The sequence below is a fragment of the Anas platyrhynchos genome, chromosome 5 (genome assembly GCF_047663525.1).
Source record: "Anas platyrhynchos isolate ZD024472 breed Pekin duck chromosome 5, IASCAAS_PekinDuck_T2T, whole genome shotgun sequence".
NCBI classification, from domain to species: Eukaryota; Metazoa; Chordata; class Aves; order Anseriformes; family Anatidae; genus Anas; species Anas platyrhynchos.
In genome coordinates, this window is record NC_092591.1 from 49,446,823 (window position 1) to 49,472,514 (window position 25,692).

Sequence of the window (25,692 nt, forward strand, 5' to 3'; positions counted from 1 at the left end):
CAGGTATGCATTTTCTGGTGCCTAAAAGCCTAATTTTACAAGTCAGCCACCGTTAATAAATGCATCAGTTCCACAACAGTGCCAGAAACAGAAGTTCTGAGAAACGTGGTCTGACTCTAAAAATAAATAAGTTGTTGTCAGGTTTTCAGATATTTTAAGCTTCATGGAAAAAAAAAAAAAAAAATGAGAGAAAGCAAAAGTGGAACCCTAAGCTTTCTCAAGTGATTCAATAAATCTGAAAACATCCTGATATTTTCTTTTTGCAAGAACAAGGAAGCCACTGCAGGTCCACACAAAGTAAATTCAACCCCTCACCTGGCCTCCCTCTGCTCTGGTCAGGCAGCAAAGGGACAACCAACATCACCTGGGATGACAAGTGTGGAAAACAGAGAGTTTTGTGTTACCTGACTGGCTACTGAGACAAGACAACATAACTCACTTCTGTCCACAGTCACAGATCCTGTGTAACAGCGAGCATACCTTACACCTTGGTTCTCCATCTATAAAGATGAGAACACATTACTTCCAAGCTGTCTCTGATTCCTCTGTTTAGACAAGAAGATAAATTAGGAGACATTTATCTTTCAGTACATATTTTAGCCCCAAAAGGCGCCTCTGAGGCATTCTGGTATCACAGGATTACTAATACACGGCTTGGAAAAACAACACCTCCTTGTGGCCACTCTCGATATGCCACGGGTGCGAAGAGCGGTTGCCAAAACTATCGTTTTTCTTGAGAATAAATAGCAGGGAAACTGGGTGGAAGTTAAAATCCTCCTTCCCTTTCTTTTCTCTGCCCCTTCAAAATAATGAAGAAACAGTATATGACAGCCACCGTGATTTCCTTATGGTGTGTAAAATTATGGAAATACTTCACTTGGAGGATGATACATCGTCGCTGCTGACCCCAGGGTAATTGCAAGGCATGAACACGCAGGTACAAGACGGGAATTAATTTGTCCCCCTCCTTTTCGGTTCTCAGCCTCGGGGCTGAGTCTGACCTCCTGACTTTGTTGCTCCTGTAACTCCCGTTTGCTGTGCCTGTCCAATTCACGTCCCATTCTCACTGGTCCCTGTCATCAGCTCCTGACCAGCTTTCAAACGAGGACTTTCTATGTTCGGTCACATACTGTCATTACACCAATTTGTCTAGGAGTCTGTGAATGAACGGGTTTCGTGCACAGGCTGAATAGCATGCTATAGAGCTGTGTGCTTTAGAAAATCAGTCATACAGATCAAAGCATATGAAATCTGGATCAAGTGCTCCAGACACAGGGGAAAATCTCACTGATGTAATATTATTGTTCTTCATGTTTTTATTGTTATGGGCTACATATGCTGGCTCCACAAGACGTTTTGGGGGCAGCCTGAAGCTCAAAAATGCATAGGAATAAAGATCTTGGCATTCAAGCCTTTCTATGACTACATCCTAACCATTCCCTTATGACAGGAAAACGCATTCTTTTCTCCTGATTTAGACAGCACGTCCAGATTCACTAGCCCCACTGCTGTTCTGATTAGAAGCGCTTCTCTGTAGGCTGGTGAGTAGGCTAACACCTACAAACCGAGCTGGTTTCAGGCTCCACCGTACTCCTACTCTCACGGAGAGGTCAAAGCGTGGTTAACTGGTTAAACGTGGTTAAAAATCAGAGGCAGGTCCCCGGGGAGCTCCAGCACCGGGCCGGGAGCACGGCGCTCCCCGCCGGCCGCCAGCGCTGCCCTCGGCCGCCCCCTGTCGGGCTCCGGGACACCCGGCCCGGCCGCGGGGGAGCGGGGGGCGGCCCCTCAGCCCCCGGGCTCCAAGCTCAGCCCCCGGGCTCCAAGCTCAGCCCCCGGGGGCCGCGGCGAGCCCTGCGGCACGGGAGGGCGCCGGCAGAGGCGCCCTGGTGTCGGTCAGGAGCCCGCAGGGGGAATGCCTCTGGCCGCGGGGCAGTGCCAGCCGCCCGCCTCACAGCCCCTAAAATGGCGGGCGAGGGACCCGGACTGGTTTCTCGCTCCCTGTCCTAGATTGCTGTGCTATAAATAGCAGCCAGGTGTTAATTAGTTCCCATATGCACGCCTGGGTGCGAGAGCCGTGTGTTTTATCCACGTGCACTCGTAGAGGCAAACCTTTTCTATAGGAAGAGCAGTTCTTACACGGCCAAGGGGCCAGATGCTTCATTAAAAGACTGCTTTCTGCCTCAAGGGAAGCGTACTACGACCGTAGTAAACTCAGAAGGCTGTGCTTCTCTCACTGGAAGGAACCCGGAGCCCTCAGCACTCTTGCCATGACCTGGCAGAGAGCACCACCTCTGTGACAGGCCATGGGCCATGCCCGCCCCAGCCTGTGCTCCACGTGTTGCTCGGGGGCGGCTCGTGTACCCCAGCATCTCCACGGGCCACAGCAGTGGCTCAGGGTCATGGCCACGGCAGTGGCAGCGCTGCCTGCACGCACGTTGGCCTCGCAGTACAAGGACACCAAGACCATGGAGCATGCCAAGAGAAGGGCCACGAAGCCTAGAGCACAAGTCCTGTGAGGAGCGGCTGAGGGAACTGGGGGTGTTTGGTCTGGAGAAGAAGAGGCTCAGGGGAGACCTTATTGCTCTCTGCAACTGCCTGAAAGGAAGAGGTGGGGAGACTTACCTGAGGAGTCTCAGTAACCGGCTGAGGACAAACCTACACTAGCAGTTTAGTCTGAACCAGGTGTGAGCTTCTGAAGCGAATTTCCTGATGGTGCCCACCTGCTGCACTGCGGCTCTCATCACAGAACGGTGCTGGGGCACATGCACTGAATTGGTTTTGGGTGCAGTTACACCAAGAAATGCACTCCAGTAGCACACCAGCGGCACTCCACACACTAACCACTGTAGCGTGGACTTAACCAGGACCAGCTGTTCCTGTTGGGCTCAACTACTTATTCATGTAGGCGTAGCCAATCTCCTGAAAGCTCAGGGACATGGAAGTAGTGTACAGAGTATGATATGCTATGCCAGCAGTATATGGCATCACGGCCACATCTAAGAACTGAGATACGAAGGCACTGCATGGAGACAGCTGTATGCTGTTTATTTGCAGTATACAGAAATGCAGAATAACTATGGTTGGAAAGGAGCTCTGGAGACCCTCCAATACATTCCCATATTCCCAGATAAGTGTTACATATGTGCTGGCATTTTTATAGATTAAGGAAGCCACAGTCCTAGATGGCTGGTAGTGAATAATCACAAGAGCTGGCCATAATTTTCATACTCTTGAAGACAGAATGTCGACCTTTTTTCCTCGGACTAAGAAGCCTGTTGAGAAACAGGCTTTCAGGCTCTGTGTGGACCTGACCTGGGGCATGAAAGGTAACCATGTCTTCCTTCATGCTAGCCCAGGACATCCATGCTAACTCTCTGCTGCACTCAAGCTAATTAGCTAAGAGGCTGTCATTAGCCTGGGTACAGTACTGGGCTAAAGCAGTTACACCACCTTCAGTTTCAAAACCGTTCCCTGCTAGTGTTGCTCCTCCAGGTTGGAAAGATGTACCTGAGGCAACAGTCTAGGAGTCTCTAGGAGGGTGCTGCATGAGACCCACTTGCCCAAAGACCCTCCCATAGGAGCAGGAATGAACAAGTTCACGTGCAGCCTGTGCCAGACACCCCCTGCCAACAGTGGGTAGTGCGTCAGAAGCTAAGCCATGCGCGTGACTTGTTTACCTGTGATCTCTGTTGCAGTCCCCGTGAGAGAGCAAATCTCCAAGATCCAAGAGAATTACAGGAGAAACGTGCAATGAGTGGTTGGAAAGGCAAACACCAGGAGTTCCTGCCTCAGGGGAGACAAAGTCAATGGGCCTGGAAGCCACATGGTACATCTTGAGGAGGCCACAGGTAAATCAGAGATGCAGTCACTCGCAGGTTTGAAGCACAGCTTTGTTAGCAGAGCTAAAAGAGACTAACCTGATTCACACAGAAATGTGAACTAGCAGGTATCACTCCCCTTAGACCTGCTTACTGGTCTTCCCTATGGTAGTTGTACAAGTAGATGTGCAGATGTAAGAAGAAAAAGATCGATTCCTAGATGAAGTTCCAGGACCCTGACTTCGGTAACGAAAGCTGCATCCTGCCCACCCAGCAGAGACAAGCAAGTCAGAGCAGGTAGCTCCTGTGCTGGTTACCTGCATTACGGCTACCAGCATCAACAACCAACACCACAAACCCGCAGCTGTGAAAATCAGCACCGCAAAGTACACGAACAGTTTCTACGATTGACACGTTAAAGGTTCAAAACACCCTGGCAATTTTGGAAGAAAAACAAGTGAACCAGCTGAAGCCAGAATCAGATATGCCTTTGTATGCTTCCAGAGAAAAAGAAACCTTTCACTCCAAACTAAACAGAATAGTGTTGAAGCACTGAGACCTGGCAAAACTTCTCCTCAACTGGCTGTCTTCACAGAGAACTTAAGTGAACCTTCAGTGGCTACTGACCAGCACAGAGAAGTACTATTAAAAAGACAAAACAGAAGCCATGAAGGACTAGAAATAAAAGAATGACAACAGAAATGGTTGAAAGTATAGGAATTGGTCCAAATTCTCAAGGTAAACGAGAAAGTCGAAATGTATGCAAGAGGTGGAATCAAAGCACATCAATATGACAGAAACAGCAGCAAAGTCTGTTAAATAAAAATGTTGCAGAAAGGAGACAATATCTGAAATGGAGTGATGAAGCATAAAATAAACTCACAACTCTATACATATATAAATTTAAATGCCTAAAGTAATAAACCACTATTTTACTCCTGTGTTGAAAATAATAGTAAGAAAGGGTACAGAGCAGAAAGCAGCCTGGAGAAATTATTGATTTTTGACTTGGTGGTTATATTTTAAAAACATATATATCACGGAAAATATCAGTTGCAGTCACACTTAACAGCATATATTTTGAGTTTGCCAGTGAAAGTTAAAAAAAAAAAAAAAAAAAAAAAAAAGGACAAATGCTGTTTTGGTCAACCCAAAATGCTTCCTTAATACACAGTGGTGTGTTTTCCTTTGTACTGGAGTCTCCCGTCATTTCATTTTAGTCTTTCTTTTTTTATTCCATTTTTTTCCAATTGAAAAATAGGTGTGAAGTAGAAATTTTGAAACCTCAAACATTTCAAAAGCTGAAACTGAGCATTTATATTTGAAAAGTAAAAATTAAACACTTTTAATTTTTAAATTCCTTCTCCACCTTCTTTTCTGTAAAACACTACAATGAATTTGATTTCTCGGGTATTTCAATGAACCTGAACTACTGCATTTTAGTGAATTTCACGCTGTTCTCCTAAGGACGCCTGTAATTAGCCTGTAATTAGCAGGAGTGTTTCTTAATGCTTTTATGCTTTGGTTCTTTTTTTGACCTTCCTTTTAAGGGTCCCCAATTTGGAATTGCTTAATACAAGATCAAATATGTTCTATATAAAAATTATAAAATACGATCTTTGAACCTAGTCTGTTATCTTTCCCAAGCACTGAGACATACACTGCAGCTAATTGTCTTAAAGTTTTAAGTACACTGAGAGGCTTTGAAATTAATATAGAAGTAGGATTAAATATATAAAAGCACACTCGTTTTTATTGCTCTCATGCCTGTGGAAACAGCATTTTAACTTAAAGGGCTGGAGGCTAAAAGTGTCAGATATTGTACTGACTTGGCATAAGCAGAGTTTTCATTAGCAGATGGACAATAGCAAAGATGATGGATTTGACAGACCCATCCAGTGTTTTCAAGAACTCATATTCTTAATTGTTCTAAATAGCAGGTATTGCAACACATCGGGCTGGGGGAGAGAATTAAATCTCACGGAAAATGAGAAGGCATTAAATGAGAAGGCACCAAAGATGAAGGCGCACTTGCTAGCGCTGCGCCTTCTCTCTGCGCTCCTCCTGTACAGAGCCTCGGCGTTCGCACCACCGCGTGTGCCAGGAAGGACCCAGCACGTGCCCCATGGGCATGGACCTGTGCCCTCCACAAAGCGCTGGGGGCTTGCACAGAGGGTGGGTGCTCTTCACAAGATGCCCTCAACTGACAGCCCGGGGCTCCTGCCCACCTTCTGGCAGGGGGTGCAGCCTGCAGACAGGGAAGGGCTCCTGCACAACTTGACTGGCTGCACCCTAAGTGATGCCACCCTACCCAAAGGCAGTCCCAGAGCTTTCTCCAGAGTGTTGCATCAACTGAAAACAACCATTGTCTGAAGACCCACAGGCTTGGCCCTCACGCATACACACCGCAGTAACCTGACCTGAGCAACGTGGTAAATCCTGACAGGTTCACACCTGAACTCCTTTGAGACCCCATGGAAAGATTATCAATGCATAGGGCATGGTGGTTTAAAAGCAGTATTTGCACTTTTGAGGGAACAGCATTTGCTCCCACTGCCTATGCACTTACTTTGTCCATGCCTCACCTCTTACAAAAGCACTCGTTTTGCTGATCAGCTTCATATTCTCACTTCCTCCTGCTCGGTACACCTAAGGAAGTTGTTGAAACTTGAATGCCTGTGCATGCCAGAAGAAGAAACAAAAGTAGTACTAGCTATTTTAAGTCTTCTAAAAATGTCCTTTATTATCTATGTCATGAGGTATAAGCTATAAAATACAGTATTTCACAACTTAAGCCAAGGAACAGATGATTCACAGAGCAAAACTAGCTCTATCAATGTCAAATTGGGCAAGCAGGCACTGAAAAATCTGAGGTCTCCAACATGATTTAAAATCTCTGATTGTCAGGAACACTGAGGTGGCTATTTCTAGTTATGGCACTTCACAAAATATCAGACTTTCCAGGTGAGCTTCCCCTACCTGCTGAAATTAAGCATTCGGTGACTGCTGGTCAAGGTCACTACTGGAAGGAATGGATGGATATCTGTGCAGGTGGAGCAGAGCAGAGGTTTTATGGCAGTAGCTTTTAGCTGAAAAAATCTGATGTTTTGAATATCGTTCATAGATTTAGTTATCACTATTCTTGGTTAGGACAGACTGTAGATCAAGGGGAAATGCTAAGATCAAAAAGAAAATTAAATGCAGTAACTTGTTAGTGTAGAAATACAGAACTGCTTCATCAGGTGAATTCTTAGGGTGTTATACACAAACATTTTAGCGTATGTTCACGGGAAGGGGGTGTGTATGTATTTATTCATCTCATGAAATGCTACGGTAAGCCAAGACTGTTGAAAACTATCCATTTTTTTCAGGAACTGCTATCTATACAGCCTTTTATATCTAATCCAATTCCCTAATCTGTTTTTTTTTTTTCAAAAAGTTTAGAATGAATAAGCACTATAGGCTTCTTAAAAAGTATTTTAGTATTTGCGCCTTTACATAAGTGTCTCGGTTCCTACAAAAACTGAGTTAATGTCTAGATGATGACTGCTTTTTGAAAGTATAGCTCAAGGCCAAACTGAAGGTTGGGGTCATGAGAACTATCATGTCATCAGGTTAATTTTAAGGAACTTGTGTTATCTTCTACAGAGCCTCATTCCCTTTCATTGAAATCGATGAGAGATTTGCAATCGGCAACAGTGAAATGAGGTCAGAGCCACAGCTGATATGTCTAATTAATAGGCTACATCCACTCCATCTGTCCCACAAAACGTCTGAGAGAGTATAGGGTAAAACGTCTCCATCCTGAGTTGGTACTGTTCAAAATCTGCATAAAAATAACAGCGAGAGCACTTGGAGGATTTCGTCCTCTGAAGTATCTAAACATTTGTGCCAGCGCATTTCACCAAGTTTCCATTTAGAGGAGTTTTGTGGGTAAATTACAGAGTGAAAATTCAGATGACAAGAAATCTGTGGGTGTGCTTGTGTACATATTGTGGCAGATCCTGAAAACCCACTCTCTGTAGGAGCCTGAACCCTATCATGAAATGCAAAGCTAGTTTTTCTGACTCACTAAGGTGTGTTTCATTGTCCCCAGGCTAGGTGTATAATATATGTTGGCAATCTCCCTTTTGGGCTTTGTCTTGACGATGCAGCAAATGGCTTTAGGGCTTCTACTCCAACATCCAAAACCACTACAGCCACATTACTAAAACACTAATCCAGCATAATAAATTCATTCTTAAGGATCAAATTTGTTCAAAAACTGTTGACAGGTTAACTCGCATCCACAGGGCTTGATGCTGGGTAAGGTACTTACTATTTATGCCTCCCATGTTAGCTTTATCTTGAATTGACTAACAATCATCTTTCCACAGCTGGTGAAAAACCTTTGTAAGTAAGTTCCATGCGATGTACTGTGGCTAATTTTAGAGAACTCAAATCGTATGCCCCTCCCTGATCGGGACCGAATTCGTGTTGCTCTGTGAGCAGGTAGCGCAGGCAGACTCTGTTTCTGCCTGCGGAACCGTAACCAGAGGCAGTGAAACCCAGGATGCAGAGAGAGCATCTGTAGAAGGATGTAGGAGTAGTAAGGCTGGGAGAGGAAGAAAAGCCCACAGCTGGGCTGCTGCTTGGCCTGTTAACTGAGGTAACGCTAACAGCCAAGACAGGGATCTCTGCAGCTGACACGCAGCATCTCTGCTCCTCCAGACAGAGCGGGAGCCCTGCCTCCACGCCAACCCATGTAACATAAACACCACTTGTATTAATTGGACATACAATTGTGAAGCACTTGTGACTATGGCACTAATCAAACCACGACGCTAAGCAATTACCCAGAGACTTCTGTGTTTCCAAACATCCCAATGTTTCAGCATACCGCTCCACTTCACCCGATTTGTTTAGTAGCAGGGTGCATACACACACTTGCTGGGTACCTGTGCCCTGCATACGCATAAAGGTAACATCTCTGCTATCTATGCCAACCTGACCTGGGACTGTTCCGGGCACTGAGACCACCGGCAGTGGAAGAGCCCACATCTGTGTCATTGCCCTCTCCAAAAGGTGGCAGAGGCATCCCGGCGTGCCCATCCCAGGCTGGCTGGGAGCTGGGGGTGAGTTACCTGCACGCAGAGGGCTGAGCTCCAGCACTCAGACACCTGCTCTGCCTCTCCTCAACTTCTGCTCTAGACGCAGTGACAGTGTCTCCTAGTGGCTGCATTCTTAAAGGAACTGATCCAAACCCAAACTTCACACCTGGAACTCCCACGCTCCGAAAGCACGCAAAATACAAACATGTCGCAGAGTTTTTAGAGCATTAAAAGAGCATCACTCAAGGAGGTAAAAACAAAGTAATTTGAACGCTCCAGGTTTAATATCCCAGTTACAAAGTCACATGCTGATTTAGGATTTAAAACCTTTCTCTAGATACACAAGTGTAATTTAAAAACCTGTAGCAAAGCATTGCTTTATTTCCCTTCTGAAACAGTAACACTGCAGAGAGCAAGGAGAGCCGCAAGGAACCCAGGTGAGGCAAGGCGTTCAGGCCTTTGCTCAAAGGTCTGGAGACAAGCATGGGAACCAGCTGGGTCAGAGGCAATCTCATCTAACCTTTAGGTCCTCTCAGACCCTGTAAAAGCAAAGGAAAGGCTTAAATCCTCTACCATCCTAAAGCAGAAAGTCAGTCTCTGTAGGTTCAACCTAGCGCATACTGAGCACTATGCCAGACACCACAGGCTGAGCATGAACTGACATCGCTGGATCTCTGAAACATGCTAAGGGCTCACAAAAGGTGATCCTGGCACAGACCAAAAGGCCACATCTGTGAGCATCCTCTCTGCAGTCACAGCCAGCAGAGGAGGTTTAGATGGAGAGCACGAAAACCAGCAACCCCGAGCAGTACATCAAGAGCTGCTTCCTGCTCTTCCTCCCCAAACTCGCTATTTTCAGTTTCCAGCACCAGCTAAGCACCAAAAGTCCACCTTGGTAATGAGATCGGTATCAGAGGATTTTGTGAAAAGAAGACTTAACAGTCAAGGTAGCAGCCAGAGTATTCTTCGGCCTGCGGAAGCCCCAGTAGCTGAAACTGTAGCACGGTGGACACAGGGACTGCCTGGGTCTGATTCTGCCATGCTGCACGAGGGACATTTCCTTTTTTTGTTTTAAACTGATTGAAGTTTTCTGTTGTCTACATTTTCCTTTATTGGAACAGAAAGTTTTGGGCAGCAAATTTCTGTACATGGATAACTTTACCCCACTTAAACATTGAAAGAAAAAAAAAAAAAAGACTGTAAAGGTGCAGACAAGGGAAGCTTTCCTAGCAAATCCTGGCTCTAAGACTATTTTTTAACAACATAATAGAGATTTGTCTTCCTCTGTGTATACATGGGGGCCTTATTTTTTGCCAAATACCTTATCATACTCCTGACACCACCAGTTTGGAGTTTTTATGTAAACTTCCCTGTTAGAGGAGAAATGGTACACTGTGAAAATGACCACAGTTGATCATTTTCACCTATCAGGACAAAATAATGACTTTGTATACTATAAACCTCAACTAAGGTGTCTATTTGAACATCGCAAGAGCCACCAGACATTAAACTGGAGTGCAGGCAGCCTGTCCCCACGTCCAGCAGGTGTTTCTCCGTGTACCTGCGTGTCCCTGAGACACTGCTCTGCTGGCAGCAATGGGCACTTTCTGCTACCTGTCTTTCTTCCACAACGAAAGCCTTTCTTGAACAAGGTCTGCCTGGTCCTGAATTCGTTTTTCCTGCTGATCCTTACAGGGCTCAAGTTTGCTGACTTTTATGCCAGCGTGCAAAGCTGATCTCTCTCCTCAGCTTCTTACCTGAGGGGAGGGAAAGGCAGCAGTTCAGTTTTGGAAGAGGTTCTCAGTGGCAAAAAGGAACCAGCAAGTGAAATGCTTTCCACTCAGCTTGCTTTCCACACCTACCTCAGCTATCACTGAGCATCAGCAGAAACGCACCAAATAAGCAGTTTTGGCTTGTCTCTGTCTAGGTGAGTTTCCTAAAAAGTTTGAAAACAAAGCCTAACCTTTCTGCTTCTTTCCTCACACTGACAATTTAGCTCCATCCAATACAGAAAGCAAAACCAAACCTCTACCAAAGCCCTTCTATTTGTGGCATTCATCCTTTTCAGCCCACCTGCTCAGGTAGCTTCTCAGAAAAGCGCCTCTCTTTCTGCACACATTTAAAGCCCCTGAAGTTGACAAATCCCTGTGCTGCAGCCACCTCTCATCACGTCTCTTCCTATTAAAGCCTTGCACAGCAGATCTCCCCTTGCCCCAGCAGCCTGAAACAAGCAGGCACCTCTGCACCTCCCTGTTCCGGCAGGGGAATGCTTTATGTGCAAGCAATATTTCTAAACACTTGCAGCAGAAGCCTCAAGTCAGCACTAACTGAGAGTTATAACCCTCACGGTGCAAAGCCAAATGCTCTGTTAGGGTAGGAAGTAATGGAGAGCATCCTGGCTAACTGCTGTGGTCCCTGATCCAGCCCCTCTGTACCTGGATCACCTCCGTATGGAAGGAAAGGAAGCCCTCTGTGCCTGAGCAATGCTCTATTATTATTTTTTTATGGTTGGACCAGGTGATCTTGGAGGTCTTTTCCAACCTTAATGACTCTAAGCAAGCAGAGCACTATGAGAAGAGCAGAAGTCGGGGTGGTCCGAGGAAACAGAAGGGACAGAGGACACGGAGCTGCAGCCATACGGCCGCAGGTGGTTTCCTCCATCTCCAAGTCTCTGCCCTGTGGCTCCAAGCATTCGCTGACAGCATCTCGCTGGGTGATTGCATTGTTATGGGAATGCTACCAGGCAGATTGAACTGCTGAGCAGCTACCAGTAGTAGAGGAATGTACAAATCTGGAGGAGAAATTCCTAGCGAGGGCAAGACAAACGGCGAGTTAGTGACTCTGTGAGGTAGAAGAGCCCCACGGACCTGCCCTCTGTCAGCCCTGGGGACTGTCCCTGTCCTAAAGCAACCAAAGCGAACTCTTCCTAACCTTCCCCTCGGCCCAAGCCAACTGTCCTCGGGCCGCTCTGCGGAGAGCAAGTTCCTTTTGCCATCCCAGCGATGGGACACCTGTGTGCACACCCCCTGGCCATGTGCTAGGTTATTTAAAGCAGCTCAGCAAGCCTCCCAGCCCCTGTATCAACACAGCTTCCTTTTGCACTCTGTCCTCAGAGAGTCCCATCCAGAGCAGATCACGCTGATCCAACCTGACAACAGCCAGGGATAAAGGGGAGGCTCACACCACACGCAGCCTAATGCCAGCTACTATTAGAAGAGGGCAAGCAGAGATCAAGGAAACCTTTTCTTTCCTCGCACGCTGCCAGCCAGTCTGCAGAGCAGCAAGCCCCCAACCCCACGGGAGCAGAGCCTCAATGTTGAGGGGCAGGGGACAGGTCCCTGCCAGGGGGACAGGGCAGGGGACAGGGGGACGAGGCCGTGGCGGGACTGGGACGGGGCTGGCTTGCCTCAAAGCCTCTTGTGTAACCCTTCGCCCTTCCCGGCACTTCCCTCGCTAGCGCTGCGTTTGGCACAAACCTGCAAAATTGCAAAACTCCTCAAGAAGTTGGATTTGCGTGTTGCCTTTTGCAGAGGCGGGGGGGTGGGGGGGGGGAAGCCAGCTCCCCACTTCTTTTAGCAGCACAGGTTATCGCTATTGCTGGTGTTATTTTAGGAGGCGGCTCCCCTCTCCCATTCAGGCAGCTCGCTCTCCCCGGCAGGTGCTCCGAGCCTGCCGTGCCCCCCAGGGGTTAAACAAAGAAGCGGCGGGGAGGGAACCCGAACCCCTCCCGGCGGCTGACAGCTCAAACCCTTCCCCTTTCCCCCCCAAATCTCCCTCTGCGGGGCAGGCCGAGGCACGAAGCCGGCACCGGGGCACGGCTGGGGGGACCCCCCTCGCCCCCCATCTCCCCCCCAGAGCAGCCCCGGGGTCCCCCTCACCCGTCCGCCGATGCCATGGTGCCGGCAGCCCCCGGCTCCTGGGGGCCCCGCGGGACGGCTGCGGGCAGCGGGGCGCTGCGCTCCCTGCGGGCGGCCCTCGGCAGCCTCCGGGACGGGGCGAGCGGCTCCTGGTAATCCTCGGGGATCCGCCAGCGACCGGCAGCCCCCGCCCCGCCGCCGCCGCCGCCGCCGCCGCCGCCCGCCCAGGGGGGGCTCCGCGCCCCGGCTCCGTGCCCCGGGGGCCGCCCAGCAGAGGGGCTGCGGGCACCTGGCGGGGGCCGGGCGGGGTCCTCCGGCTGCGGGTGCGAGTGGGAGAGAGCCGGGGGGGGGCACTTCACAGCGGCATGGTGCCGGGCTGCGGCGGGATTGCAAGGCTTTAGCCCCCGCGCCGTGGATTTGCAGCCTATCCCGCTCTATTTTAGGCTCGGGCTGACATCACCGCCGCCGTGCCTCCCGCAAATCCCCCCCCACACCCCCCCCAAGCTCGCCTTTAAAGCGGGAGGGAGAGGCGAGGGGAAGGGGGCGGCGAGCCCCCCGCAGGGGGAGGACCGCCCGCTGCCGCCGCCCGCTACCTGCCCCGCTCCCCTCCGCCGTGGGGGGGACACCAAGGAGCCGCCCCCAGCCCCTCACGCCCCACTCCCCCCGACCCCATTCCCGGCCCCATTCCCGGCCCCGGGTCCCGGCGGCGGCGCGGTGCTGCCCCCTGACGGGAAGGCGGCGGCGGCGCGGCCCCACCTGCACGGCCCCGACCCGCAGCCCCCCGCCCTACCTGAGGGTGAGGGACCCCGGGGAGGGGAGGCCGGGACCCCCGGGCTGCCGGGTGCCGTCCGTCCCCGGGGGGAGGTCGGGGTCCTCCACCCGGGCGGAGCGGGGGATGCTCCGCGTCGCTTCGCGGCTCGCAGACGGGTCCCGGAGCTCCCCAGGAGCAGCGATTGCAGCCGGGGGGCTGGGTCTTGCCAGCCTGCACCCCCGGTTCTCCCTCCTCAAAGGGAGGCGTTAACCCCTGCCCTGCTCGGGCTGGGGGGGCAGGCTGAGCCGGGAGCATGTTTGTAACCCCCGGGGACAGCTCAGGTGCCTGGGTGCCCTGCTGTGACCGCCCGCCCCATGTGCCCGTGTATCTGTGTATGTACAAGGCCACGTATAGGTCACATAACGCAGGAGTAACGCACGGTGGCTGCGTTTGGAGATCAGCCAGAACTGGATCTAGGATTCAGCCCGGTGGCGGCCCAGAAGCAGACCCCGATGCTGCAGCTGAGTCCTCCTTCCATAAAGGACTGAGCTGAAATCTTAATGCTGGTGTCCAGCGAAGCCTGACCGTGTCCTTGCTTCCCCCTAAATAGCATCTCCATCCTGTGAAAGGGAGGGGGCTGAATTCTGTGGTGCGTGCACAGCTGTAGCACCCTCCTCCCACGATGAGCCTTAACACCCAGTGATTTTCATCCCATCAGTTCCTTCAACTCAAGTTTCTCTCCAATAATACACTTTTCTGTGATACACAGCCAGGGAACAGCTATATTGTTGCTGCCCAAGCCCAGCAGATTTCAGCTTTACATCGCCAGATCTGTAGGGACTGAAATGACATGGGGATGGGATTCATCACTGAGGAGGAGCTGGAGGATCAGTAAATACTCAGTGTGGATGAGCTGCGGTAAAAGGAGAGGAGTGAGGGCTAAGGCTGGAATTAACTCAGACTTTGCAGTTCAGTGCGGAGCACCTAGCTCTCCTCTGGACAAATCCTACAGGGAAAAAACCCTGTGGCCTACCTTCTCAGTTGCAGCAGTGGAGAACAACATGATACAGAGCAGGGCAGCTACAGTGCCACAGCGGAGAAAAGAACCAGCTCACGGCCCTTTATGATTTCTGTTTTAGAAGAGAATTTCTCTTACCATTAGGGTGTGAGACTTTCATTTAACTTAACCATGGAAGAGGTCACACTGGGCAAGCCATGCTCCAATAAACAATTATATTTCTTTCTCATTCCTTCATTTCATTCGCCGTTGATAGTGTTAGGAAGAAACACGTGTCAACCTTCTGTGAGTTTACTCTCCTCCAAAACTGCCACCTAATATCCTCTAAACACTTCTTTTAGAGGACAAGTACCATACATTCACTGAAAAGTGTGCCTCCCAGCAGAGGAACAGATCTCATTTTTCACATTTAATTCAGAATTTTTGTTGTCATACAGTTTGTCAGCCAAGTATAATCTCCTGGCAGGAGGAGATAGACAAGCAACATAAAGAAAAGTAATTCACTTTGGTTGTAGCCCTTAAACTTTCTGATTCAATTAACAAATAAACTGGTCCTATCACCAGTAAAAATAAGAGAATTTCAAAAGCGTTAAGTACTTTTGACCAGGAAAGCAAACATAAATTACAGAGTGGTCCCCAATACAGGTTGCCCTTTTAGCAGTCATTTTCAGATTCAAAAGTAGGTGGAAAAACTTCTGAGCACTAAGAAACACTAAACGAGATTTCATGGCATTAGAGAAATGAGAATTGAAAACAGACTTGATAGCTTATAACAGCAAGCTTATAACATGCAAGTCCTTCCTGGTGAGAGTAACAAATCCTTTCATTGAATCTTCACATCCAACTGTTGCTCTGATCTGGTTTGGGCTCTGGAATAATCTGGAAGTCCTGCAAATTCCAGGGTGTCATAGATGACAGATCTGTGACAGGAGACATTCCTCTGTCCACTCTCACAAACTTTTTCTAGGGATCATCTTCAGTCTTCATCCACAGCTGAATAGAGGAAAATGATTTAGGCAGAGAGCAGTAATTAAAGACCATGAGGACACCAAAGTCTCTCCACTGGCAACATGCCCAATGGGAGAATCGTACACTCGGATGTCAAAAAGTCCAGTTAAGAAAAGCCTCTACTAAGCATGAGAGCTGGACTTTATTCTTTACCCTGGTGGGCTACTGGGGAGTTATTTTGCCACAAAAGTGTGTGAACTGACAGAAACCAGAACTTGTCCCAAGGTTTTCAGAGGTCTTTGAAATAATCCACAAGGAAAAATGCTTTGAAAAGTGTGTTTTGGGTTTTCATCTGTTCAGAATACAAGGTGGGAGTTAACCCTCCAGGTACATTTCACTGCAATGGCTCATATACAATACCATCACTGGATGTATTAAGGAAAAAAAAAAAAAAAAAAAAAAAAAAAGGATTCTTGTTATTTATGCAGTAGTTGAATTTTGTGCTAATTTTGCCTTTCGGTGTGCCTGAAGAGTCCCAGAGTCCCAAGTGAGTCACATGCAAACAGACAAGGGCAGCAGGGAGTCCCTAGAGTGTGACACAGATAAAGCAACAAGGAATCTAAATAATGTCAGACATGGGTATGTAGGTTAAAAAAACAAACCATGGTTTATTTAAATGTGTAAAGTACTTGGGAGGGAAAAAGATTACATTGTACTATGGCAATAGAGACAGCACATACCGTAACAAGCTCATCCATCGTAATGAATTCAGGCTACTCTTTCCAGCCTCTTATTCCTGTCAGTCACGCTGACCTTTGGGAGAGGCTCACCGTTGATTTCTCTAAGGGACTCCACGCTACAGATTAATTTCAGTCAGAATTTGCTGTCCCGTTTCTGTATGTCAGACTCAGGAGCAGGGCATCGTCCTCCCACCAGGGGAGACAGGTGAAATATGGCAAAACTTCCCATGCACAAAGACACTCTGCCAGGAATTAAGAGTAGCCTGATGGAACATCTGATCCTAGGACAAATTACCAGGGTGTCTGCCTTAACCTTATCCCAGACGTGGCTCATCATTGGGATGAGAAGCCTAAAGCAGAGGAGACTGTGACAGATATTATGATAATTATAAAATGCCGTTTCCAGACACAGCTTTTTATTTCAGGTTCTTCTCAATCCAGTCTTTAAAGGGAAAAGCTTTGGTGTAGCCACTGTAGAGTTCTAGGCTGCAAGTTTTATCATAACCCCAGCTCACCAGTCCCATCAGGTGCCACCTTAGCTCAGGAGATGCTTTTCCTGGTAAAGTTATGGCTGCAATCCCACCAGTCTCAGCAGGGCAGATATTCGAAAAGGCCGTGTGGTCCTGTTTGGCACAGAACATGCTGTCAGTGATGCTGACCTGTATCCCATTGTCCTCATACTGTTGCTCACACAACAGTGAGTCCACCATCCGAACAGCTCCCATGCGGATCGTGTCGTTCTTGTATCCGGGATCTTTAATGTCAGCCAACACCTTCCAGCCAGTAACCATTATTTTTAAATCCTCTGTGGGTGAAGTCAAGTCATGAGAAGATGCCAAGCAAATGGGTTGAACGCGACTGCTGATCCTGGCTTTGTCCAAGAGTTTTATGATAGCTATGTCAGAGTCGAGTAATATGGGGTCATAATTGGGATGCACTATGATGGCAGAAATCTGGGGAGGAAACAGAATGAGAACAATTGTAGCGTTAACAGCCATGGAAAATCAGCAGCACTATTTCCATACTAGTACTTTTTAGTTTATTTAGCATTACTTAACTCAACCTCTGCTCCCAAAGGGTTCTTTCACCTTAGAGCTCACTCAAATGAGAAAATGAGAAATAAGCAAAGAGACCAAGCATCTTCTAAGAACTTTTTTTTTTTTTTTTTGGGGGGGGAGGTCGTTTCAGGACAGTTTTTATTGTACAAAGCTCCTTCTAATGAAATATAGTCAAGGACATTTCCAAAAAAATAGGAAGTTAATGTGCAGTTCAAGTTTTTCCACTGTTTACTGAAAAGAATTCACCTATGATGTCATCTTCAGTCTGTATAATTTGAATTTGAAGGGCTTTTGAAATTAAATATTATATTCTCATTGAAATTCAACCATTTTACCCCCCCCCCCAAAAAAAAAAAAAATATTAGCAATACATAACATAACATGGGGGCTAAAAAATTGTCAAAAAATAATATATCTAGGTAGGTCTGAGAAAGTTGGAATTAGAGAAAGAAATCAAAAATAAAGGGGAGAGAGGAAACAAACTAATTATTGACTATTGGATCAAATCCTTTAATTGATTCACATATCCCCCCACTTCAGAAAAAAATTCACAGCCAAAATTACTGTATTTCTCCTCATTTTGATTTCTATGCTCCCGGTTTTACTTGAAAAAACAAACTATTCTGAGCCTGAGTTGCTGTTTTTGGAGCTGGAGTCAGATACAAACTTCTTTTGAGTTTAGAGCTGGACAGCTTTGGGGCTGAGATGTGAAATGCGTTCACGGTGTCAAACCAGGATCTAGAGCACAAGTGTTTCCTTCATAAATTATGCTAATCGCTTTTGACAGTAGCTGGCACCTCTTCTTCTTTTTTTCTGGCAATATCACTCAAGATGTCATGGCCCGTGGAACCTGAGCTATTTTCTCAGTGATTGGTGTTAGGGGAGAAACACGCTGGTTGGACAGTGTCAGAATTAAAGCACTACAGCACGTGCCCTCCTTATGCCATGATCGTTCTGTCAGTTGAATCTCTAGAGATGTATTTCAAGGAATAGCGTGTAAAACAATACATTGCCCAAAGGATAATCCTTTTCTCCCCATACGAGATGGATGTGATCAGCATCTGTCAGTGCTCATCATTTTCAGCTCCCAGCAGACTTACTCACCCGTAGGTTCTGGATGGTCTTTTCATCCCTGTCATCGTCTCTGTAGAACTTCCCCAGAACCACCTTGAGCTCTGCTGACTTGAGGACGATGGTCTTGCCCAGGTCAGTGACGCAGTGAGCTGCCACCACCACCGTGCGCTCGTTCACCAGGGCCCCGCTGCAGATGAGGATCCATGACCCTTTTCGGAGGCTGTTCTCCTTCACCCCATTGGCCGTCCGATAGATTGCTGCTTGCCAGGGCCACCTGGTAGAGGTCACTGTCTTCTGAAGAGTGATGTTTTCTGCCTTTCCGCAGACTGGGGAAACATGGACAAAGAAGAAGGTGACACCTCTTCCCAATCAAAGAAACCAAACTACAATGATTTTTGCAATAAAAATACATTTTTGCAATAAAAATACAGGAAAACATGAGGTGATAGTAGGAACAAATTTTCAAATCATGACAGAACCTCATTCCCTTTGCTTAATGAAAGGGTAGAAAAACTGATGGCAAATTACCATGCCAAAAGCTTGATCCCTTTACCATCACCTACATCACCTACTGATGGTAAAAAGAGCCATATATCCTCCAACCTTTATTGCTCCTATCTCCCAGCTGGAAGCACAGGCAGCCTACACTGCTGGGACTCCCTAATTATCTAAGACAAATACACAGCCTGTGCCCCCATCCGCCAAGAGACGCGTGCTTTTCTTCCCTCTGAGACTCACTTGGAATACAAATGGGGGCCCTCCCACTCCATTTTCCTGTCTTCAGACAAGTCCTCCTGCTGCTACCCAGGCGGCGGTAGAAAGGAGAAATGCATTCGTACTGAAGCTGAGTGTGCAGATGCTGGTACCCAGGGGGCAGGTCTCCAAATGGCAGCGCTGGCTTCTTGGTTGGGTAGATTTCAAGCTTTTGCTTGCTGAATGCAGATGAGTAAAGCTGATGCAAAGGTGTTTCCCTGTTTCAATGCACAAAGAATGCAAGGTCATGATAACAACACAATAAAAGAGATAATTTCCATAGCTTTATCACCAGCTGTCTTAAGTAACATTTAAAAATATAAGCAGGTAGTTTGCTTGTGAAAACAGAAGGCAAATATCCTTCTAACACAGTTTAGCAATATTGCCATTTACATCTCAGATATTTTATTTATATATATACGTATATATATATTCACATATTTTTAAATTATCTATTTGTATCTCTTTTTTAAAAAAATTATTTTTATTTTACAGTTTCTGGATTATATTTAGTTATCTTTGAGTGTGGAACAGGTTTCACCATTCACAAAAGGACCTAGATACTGTGTTTTTAAATAGAGAAATTACACTAGAAGTTGGTGCTGCCATAATTAATTCTCACTAGAGAGGAGTTAGGCACTTCTTTTCTCTAGTGAATGTTTTAATAGGCAGTATTAGGAATCGATTCAGATTAAATCATGTTGATAAAGTTGCTTGATTTAGCAATTAACAGATAATTACCTCACCACAGAGATTTCATAATTGCAATAATCACTAAGCTTCCATTTGGAAATTGTACTGATTAGCTGAAACATGGCACATAATTAAAAAAAAATAAATATATGCACCATCCTGGATATGGACCATAAGCTTGACTACAGCTATACTTAAATCTTCATCACTTAAAATATATTCCTTGTTCTAATGGTTAAAAGCATATATCTACACAAAATAAAACAAAACAAAACAACAACAAAAAACTATTTGCATCTGAAAAAAAAACAGCAGGAAAATAATTTCCCTTGCTATTTTTGGAACTGCCTGTATCCAGAAAAGCCATAAGAATGCTTTTTCACATAGTAATTCCAGTAATTCCATTTTCAGTCAGAGAAAAACAAAGACTACCTTCATCATATAGAATTTGTGAGGAGATACATGACACCACTCAGGGAAAAGAAACTTACTAAGAGCAATAGGAAGTTTCTTGGGTTTTGGAAGAAGGATGAGAATTGCTCTGGTCATGCTCAGACTGCCTGGGTCCCATTCCCTACTCACGTGTGACCACGCAATGCTACAAAATCCACATTTGTCCTCTTTATTTATCTGTGCTACTTCATGGGATCATGCTTCAAGGGACAAAAACAGTGCACAGACATGAGATGCCATCATGATGCTATGCAGGTGGGGGCATGCATGCCCTCTCATACAGCTGGTGTTAATATCTGAAACATTTAGCATTAAAAGACTTGCATTCAAAAGTGAAGCAATAAATCTTGATGGCTATGAAAGCCTCCTGATGGCTTCTCAGGGCCACCTCAACACTCGTACACTACAGACAGCTGGGGAGTGGGAGAAGTGGGGGGGTACATGTTGCCTTGTTCCTAAAGGCTTCTCTAGGCATCTGCTACTGGCCATTGCCAGAGACAAGATATGGCTAGTGCTGGACCTTTATTCTGCCCTCAAATGGCTGTTTTTAAGACCAAAGATGAGGACAGATCTTGCGCTGCATCTAAAAATAAATGAATCTTCTACTGAAAGAAAACGCTGAAATGAGAAATGACTACTTGGACAGAAATTAAACTGAACATTTCAGCATAACCAGATTCAGATTGTGTTTATTTCAAGAAATCAGCAAAAGGGAAAGCTCACACAAGGTCTAATCATTCATTCACTTCATCCCCTCCTATTCTCCTTCACCTTTTCCCTGTGCCCATCCCAAACCCAACTTTATATCAACTGTGCTATAATGTGAAACCTAATGGGTAGTGAAACCTAATGGAAGCAGACTACATTGCCCTTTCCCTTCTTGTGCTCTCCTCACTCATTTCTTCACAAAGGTAACACATTTTCATATTTTAAGATACATCCCCAGCTCCAGGGAACTGTTCCTCAGACTGTTGTAGTCTGTTACAAGCTTGCAAGCCTGATTCTGGCACTGTCCAGTGGTTTGCACACCTCTAACCACGCATTTCTTCCTGGCAGCGTCCTGCAACTTGCACACCTGTGCTTAACCAGACCTCCCCTCCCAGCAGCTCTCAGTGCTTGGTTATCAGTGGAGTACACATGAAGCATTTCCTAGGAAAGGCTGCTCAGTCAGGGCACGGTCATGGGATGGAAAGGAGAGGAAAAGCAATCACAATTTCTTAAAACTGTACTTGAGGTATTGCATTCTCACCTTGACTGAACCTGCATTGGAAGCACTTTCTGTCTCACCAGGTCAGAGATCTTTGGCTCTCTGCAGGCTAGAAAAAATATAATGTTGCACAGTACTTTTCCACATTCACAGCTAAAATGTTATGATTCATACCCATTTCCACCCTTTCCTCTCACTAGCAATAGAGGGCTGGATTAAGAAAAGGGGCAGTAAATTATGTGCATTGTAATAAAGGTAGGCCCTAAAAGGTAAAGCTTTAGGAAAATACTTCCCCACAGATCTCCGTATCTATCCATTTACCACAATGGAAGCAACTCAGCATCATCTGCACTGGGCACTCTCAGCTGTTGAAGATTTGTCTATTAGAGTGTCTGAATGTCAGATTTACACCACCACAGCTGGCAGTTATGAATCTGAGCAAACTTTAGCAATAATAGAACCATACAAAAAACATTTAATTTCCACCTATGTGGCCACACAGATCTAACACCAGTTAGTCAGCACACTGAGAAAGGCTGCAGGATATTACAGGCTTCTGAGAGCCTGTTTGCTTGGGCACCCTTTGGGAGGAGCCTGGGGCTCTGAAGGAAACGAACACCACAGAGTTACCTGAATGTGCACAAAATAGCAGAAGGACAATTGAGGATTTCTAATTTTGCATGTTCTGTTTATTTACTTTAAGAGCAGGATAAAATATTCAGCTTTATCACTTCAAATAACTCTGCAAGGATCTCCTTCCTGCTGCGCACAGTGGAAGAAAAGGAATCTTGCAGGATGTATTTCATCTGTATGCCTGAGCACTCATGTTCAGTGGGATTTAACAATATCTAGCTCTTTGTGATTACTGTATATGTTAACCTTTATGTCATTGTCAAAGTTAACTTCAATAAAGAAGCTTTCCACAAATGGAGATGATTATACGCTTCAGGGAGAGAGTATTTCCATCTAAAATAACAGAATAAAGCAAATTCCTCAGGGGACAGATATATTTCCTTATATTATCATTACTTCAGTTAACAAAAAAAAAATCCATTAAAATATATTTCAAAAAATTGCTTTGGGAAAATGAATTTGGCAGTTCCCCAGCCCAAATTCCTTCATCCATTCAGGGCTCATGCTTACAGTAGCCCCAGGTCAACAGCATAAGTCCCTTTCTAGCAAAGTATTTAAAGATGTGTTTCAATGGTTTGGTGAACACAGATAACTTAAGCATGTCCTCAAGTGGTTTTCTGAACCGAATGTCCAAGGCTGCAATCTACAGGCTTGGCCTTATAAACCTTTATGCTCAGGACTGGTCCCACCAACTGAACAGCATTGTGAGAGGAGAGCTGGGTCCTGTCACAACAACTCTGATGACACAGTTATTTCCTTCTATTTCAATTCCCTGCTGATCTTCTTTGCTTTTAACCTTACACAGATTTCATCCTAGAAAGAGGGTAATAAGGGTTATGGGGAGCATTACTCACCATCTTTAAAGATGAAAGCATCTGCTGGAATCACTGGCAGCTTCTCTGGCTGAGTTTAGCAGCCAGTAAGAGCTGGCAAACTACCAATCTCAGTATCAGGTGTCAGTCAGAGTTTATTCTTAGGAAAAATGATTCTTTGGCCAATGCAAAATACAAAAAGCAAACTCCAGTAAAAACATAGCAGCTTGTAAGAGTTGTTGTAAAAAAAAAAATAAAAATAAAAAATTTGTAAACTACCTTTTATGCAGATTGGCTGTTTCCCTGACCATTCTCCATTGTCTTGGCAGGTCCTCTTTTCATTCCCACTAAGAACATATGAGTTGTTACAAAAGAAAGCAATGACTGTGCCAATTTTTGCATAGCGTCCATTCAAGAGCTCAGCGTCTTCCATTACTCTTCTGTAGCCATTGAGTGGGCCACCAGGATCTGAGCAGTTTTTTTCATCTAGAACTAATGATAGGGGGAAAAATAGTAACCATTTTATCAAGTTCACAGCATTATTTTCACCCATCACACTGCTTGACATTTCATTCAGATTTTACAACGCATTCTGCACTTCATTAAGGATGCCCCATGACCCGTTTGGGATCCCAGTCTTAGAAAAGATCATATATTAAAGAAGAAATGTTAATACAGATGTCTATTTATAATACATTTGTCTTTGTTGAAAGTGTAAAACTCTCAAATCATTAAAAAGTCCTTAAAACTTGGCTGCCAATCCTGAGAAAGAACCTTGACTTCACATGATGTTAATGTCCCATTAACATTAACGGGGCTATTTCAGGGGCATAAAAGGATGCACTTAAACTATTTGCAGAAAACAGGCCCTTGGCATCCTTTTCCCTTTATATACTTCCAATAATTTACTGGACTTGAATAATAAACTAGACTACTTAATTTTGCTTTTATGTTTGGTTGCGGTTTGGTCTCTTAGCACTGACAGAGAGATCTCAATAATCCAGGGAAATACAGGAATTTAAATAGAACATATATAAATATATTTACTGATACTAAAAGTTTAATGTGGAAATTCATAAGCACACTGCCTATAAAACATCTTTTACTTTCTCCTTCCCAATATTTTCCTCTCCTTTTTTTTTGCTGATGTTCTTTTTTCTTTCAATAAGCTTAAATTTTTGGCCTAAATCTAGATGAAAATATTCCCTATCTGATGTTAATGAATGCTATTCCCTGTAATCTTGACCCCTCTGCTCTTTATAATTAGCAGCTGCAAAAGGTTGCTTTTTTTTTTTTTTTGTTTTGTTTTGTTTTGTTTTGTTTTGTTTTGTTTTGTTTTGTTGGATTTCATCTCAGTTTTCTTGTCAGGCTGATGGTAATATGCAATTCTATTTAACTCCTCCTCTGTCTCATCACATGACATCCAGTGAAGGTCTCATTTAGACAGTGTTGGTGCTGCTCTGTGCAGAGCATCCTGAGAAGACTGTGGTCTTTCGATTGACCAGAAATGGCCCCTTCACGGCATTGCTTCAGACTCTGCTGAGCCTCACTTCACAAAAGCACCAACACAGACCAAAATGCTTAAAATCCCTGTGAAAGGAGCACAGTAAAAGTGCATAGGTATGAGCCTGACCTGCTCCCGCATCCTCATGTCACCAGACAGAGCCCAGCCCAACAAAGATGTAAGCACATAGCTAACCATGGTGGTACAAGGTTCAATAAGGGCATGTGCTCTTAACACTGAGCGTATAATTCAAGTGTAGTGTGTATTTCAGTGCTTTATTTAATGACACTGGATTTTTGTATACGCTGAAGGTTTTGCGTTTACTTGAGTACTTTTCCACATGAGTCATATTGAATAAACAAGAATGAGAGTTGAACTTCCTCTCAACCAGGAGAAAGGGAGAAGCCGAGCCCTGTCTCCTTTTCTTTTGGCTCTATCTTTCTGCCCAGTACCTCAGGGACTGTCTCACTCTCTCACAGATGACTTATAACTTAATACTAACTGAAGACTGCAGGGAATCACCCACAGTATAATGCTTCATTTGCAAGTTGATTTCTGTGCTGATATCTAGCCTAGAGGCATCATCTGATGAGCAGAGTGCATTTGTTTCCAAATGTACCAAAGCTTGACCAAATAAGTCAACAAAGACCTTCTCTTATTTCATCCTGTGCCTATCAGTAACTCAAATCATAATTCTTTTCTTCTGTAAATTCTGGGTTATGATTTTTCTGACACATTAAAAACAAAGAGAAAACATCTGGGAAGGAGAGACTCAAATTTCAGCACTGACACTACAGTAACAATCAAGTCTAGAGACAGATGTTTCAACAGATCTTTATCCAGGGACGTCATGCAGCAGGAAACTGTCACATTTATTGCAATGGGAGGTGTTCTCTCTAGACAGAAGAATGCCTTTGCTTGCTTTTTCAGATGAACTTATATACAGCTGTTTCATGACACTTCACCTGAAATTTGCATTGCTTGCCACAACACAGTTGTGAAAGCACTTTTCAAATTGATACAAATTATTCTGGAATATGGAAATAAAATTGTGCAATATGGAACAACTAAAGAAAAATTAGAAGTCTTTGGATGGGAAGAAGGGGCTTGGAATATCACAGCTGAATCAAAGTGAATGGTAGATCTACCATAGGCATGCAAAATTGCACAGCAAGAATGGATAGAAGTTTCTCTTTTAACAGTTTTTCTCTAGGATGGGAATGCTGTTGATGTAAGAGTCTAGTCTTCATGTGGTAAGCCTCAATCACCTCCACAGAGTGCAC

At 45.5% G+C, this 25,692-nt stretch overlaps 2 protein-coding genes across 5 annotated transcripts in view; both read right to left on the reverse strand.

The window, feature by feature from the left end:
- SLC1A2 (solute carrier family 1 member 2) overlaps positions 1–13,573 on the reverse strand; it is a 92,544-nt gene extending 78,971 nt beyond the window's left edge. The window contains exon 1 of one of the 3 annotated variants that reach the window (XM_072039029.1): positions 13,556–13,573. Coding sequence is in view for 2 of the 3 variants with exons in the window: in XM_072039030.1 (XP_071895131.1) it covers positions 12,787–12,803 (17 nt within the window). In the remaining variant the exon portion in view is untranslated. Of the gene's footprint in view, positions 1–12,786; positions 13,419–13,555 lie in introns of those variants that run through there. The other 2 variants (XM_072039030.1, XM_027457784.3) reach the window with 2 other exon arrangements.
- Positions 13,574–16,124: 2,551 nt separating this feature from the next.
- PAMR1 (peptidase domain containing associated with muscle regeneration 1) overlaps positions 16,125–25,692 on the reverse strand; it is a 52,153-nt gene continuing 42,585 nt past the window's right edge. For both annotated transcript variants that reach the window (XM_005011324.6, XM_005011326.6), the window contains 5 exons: positions 23,185–23,397; positions 21,503–21,569; positions 19,093–19,325; positions 18,385–18,680; positions 16,125–17,175 (listed from right to left, as the gene is read on the reverse strand). In XM_005011324.6, coding sequence (XP_005011381.1) covers positions 16,639–17,175; positions 18,385–18,680; positions 19,093–19,325; positions 21,503–21,569; positions 23,185–23,397 — 1,346 coding nt within the window. In that variant the 3' untranslated portion in view covers positions 16,125–16,638. The remainder of the gene's footprint in view (positions 17,176–18,384; positions 18,681–19,092; positions 19,326–21,502; positions 21,570–23,184; positions 23,398–25,692) is intronic.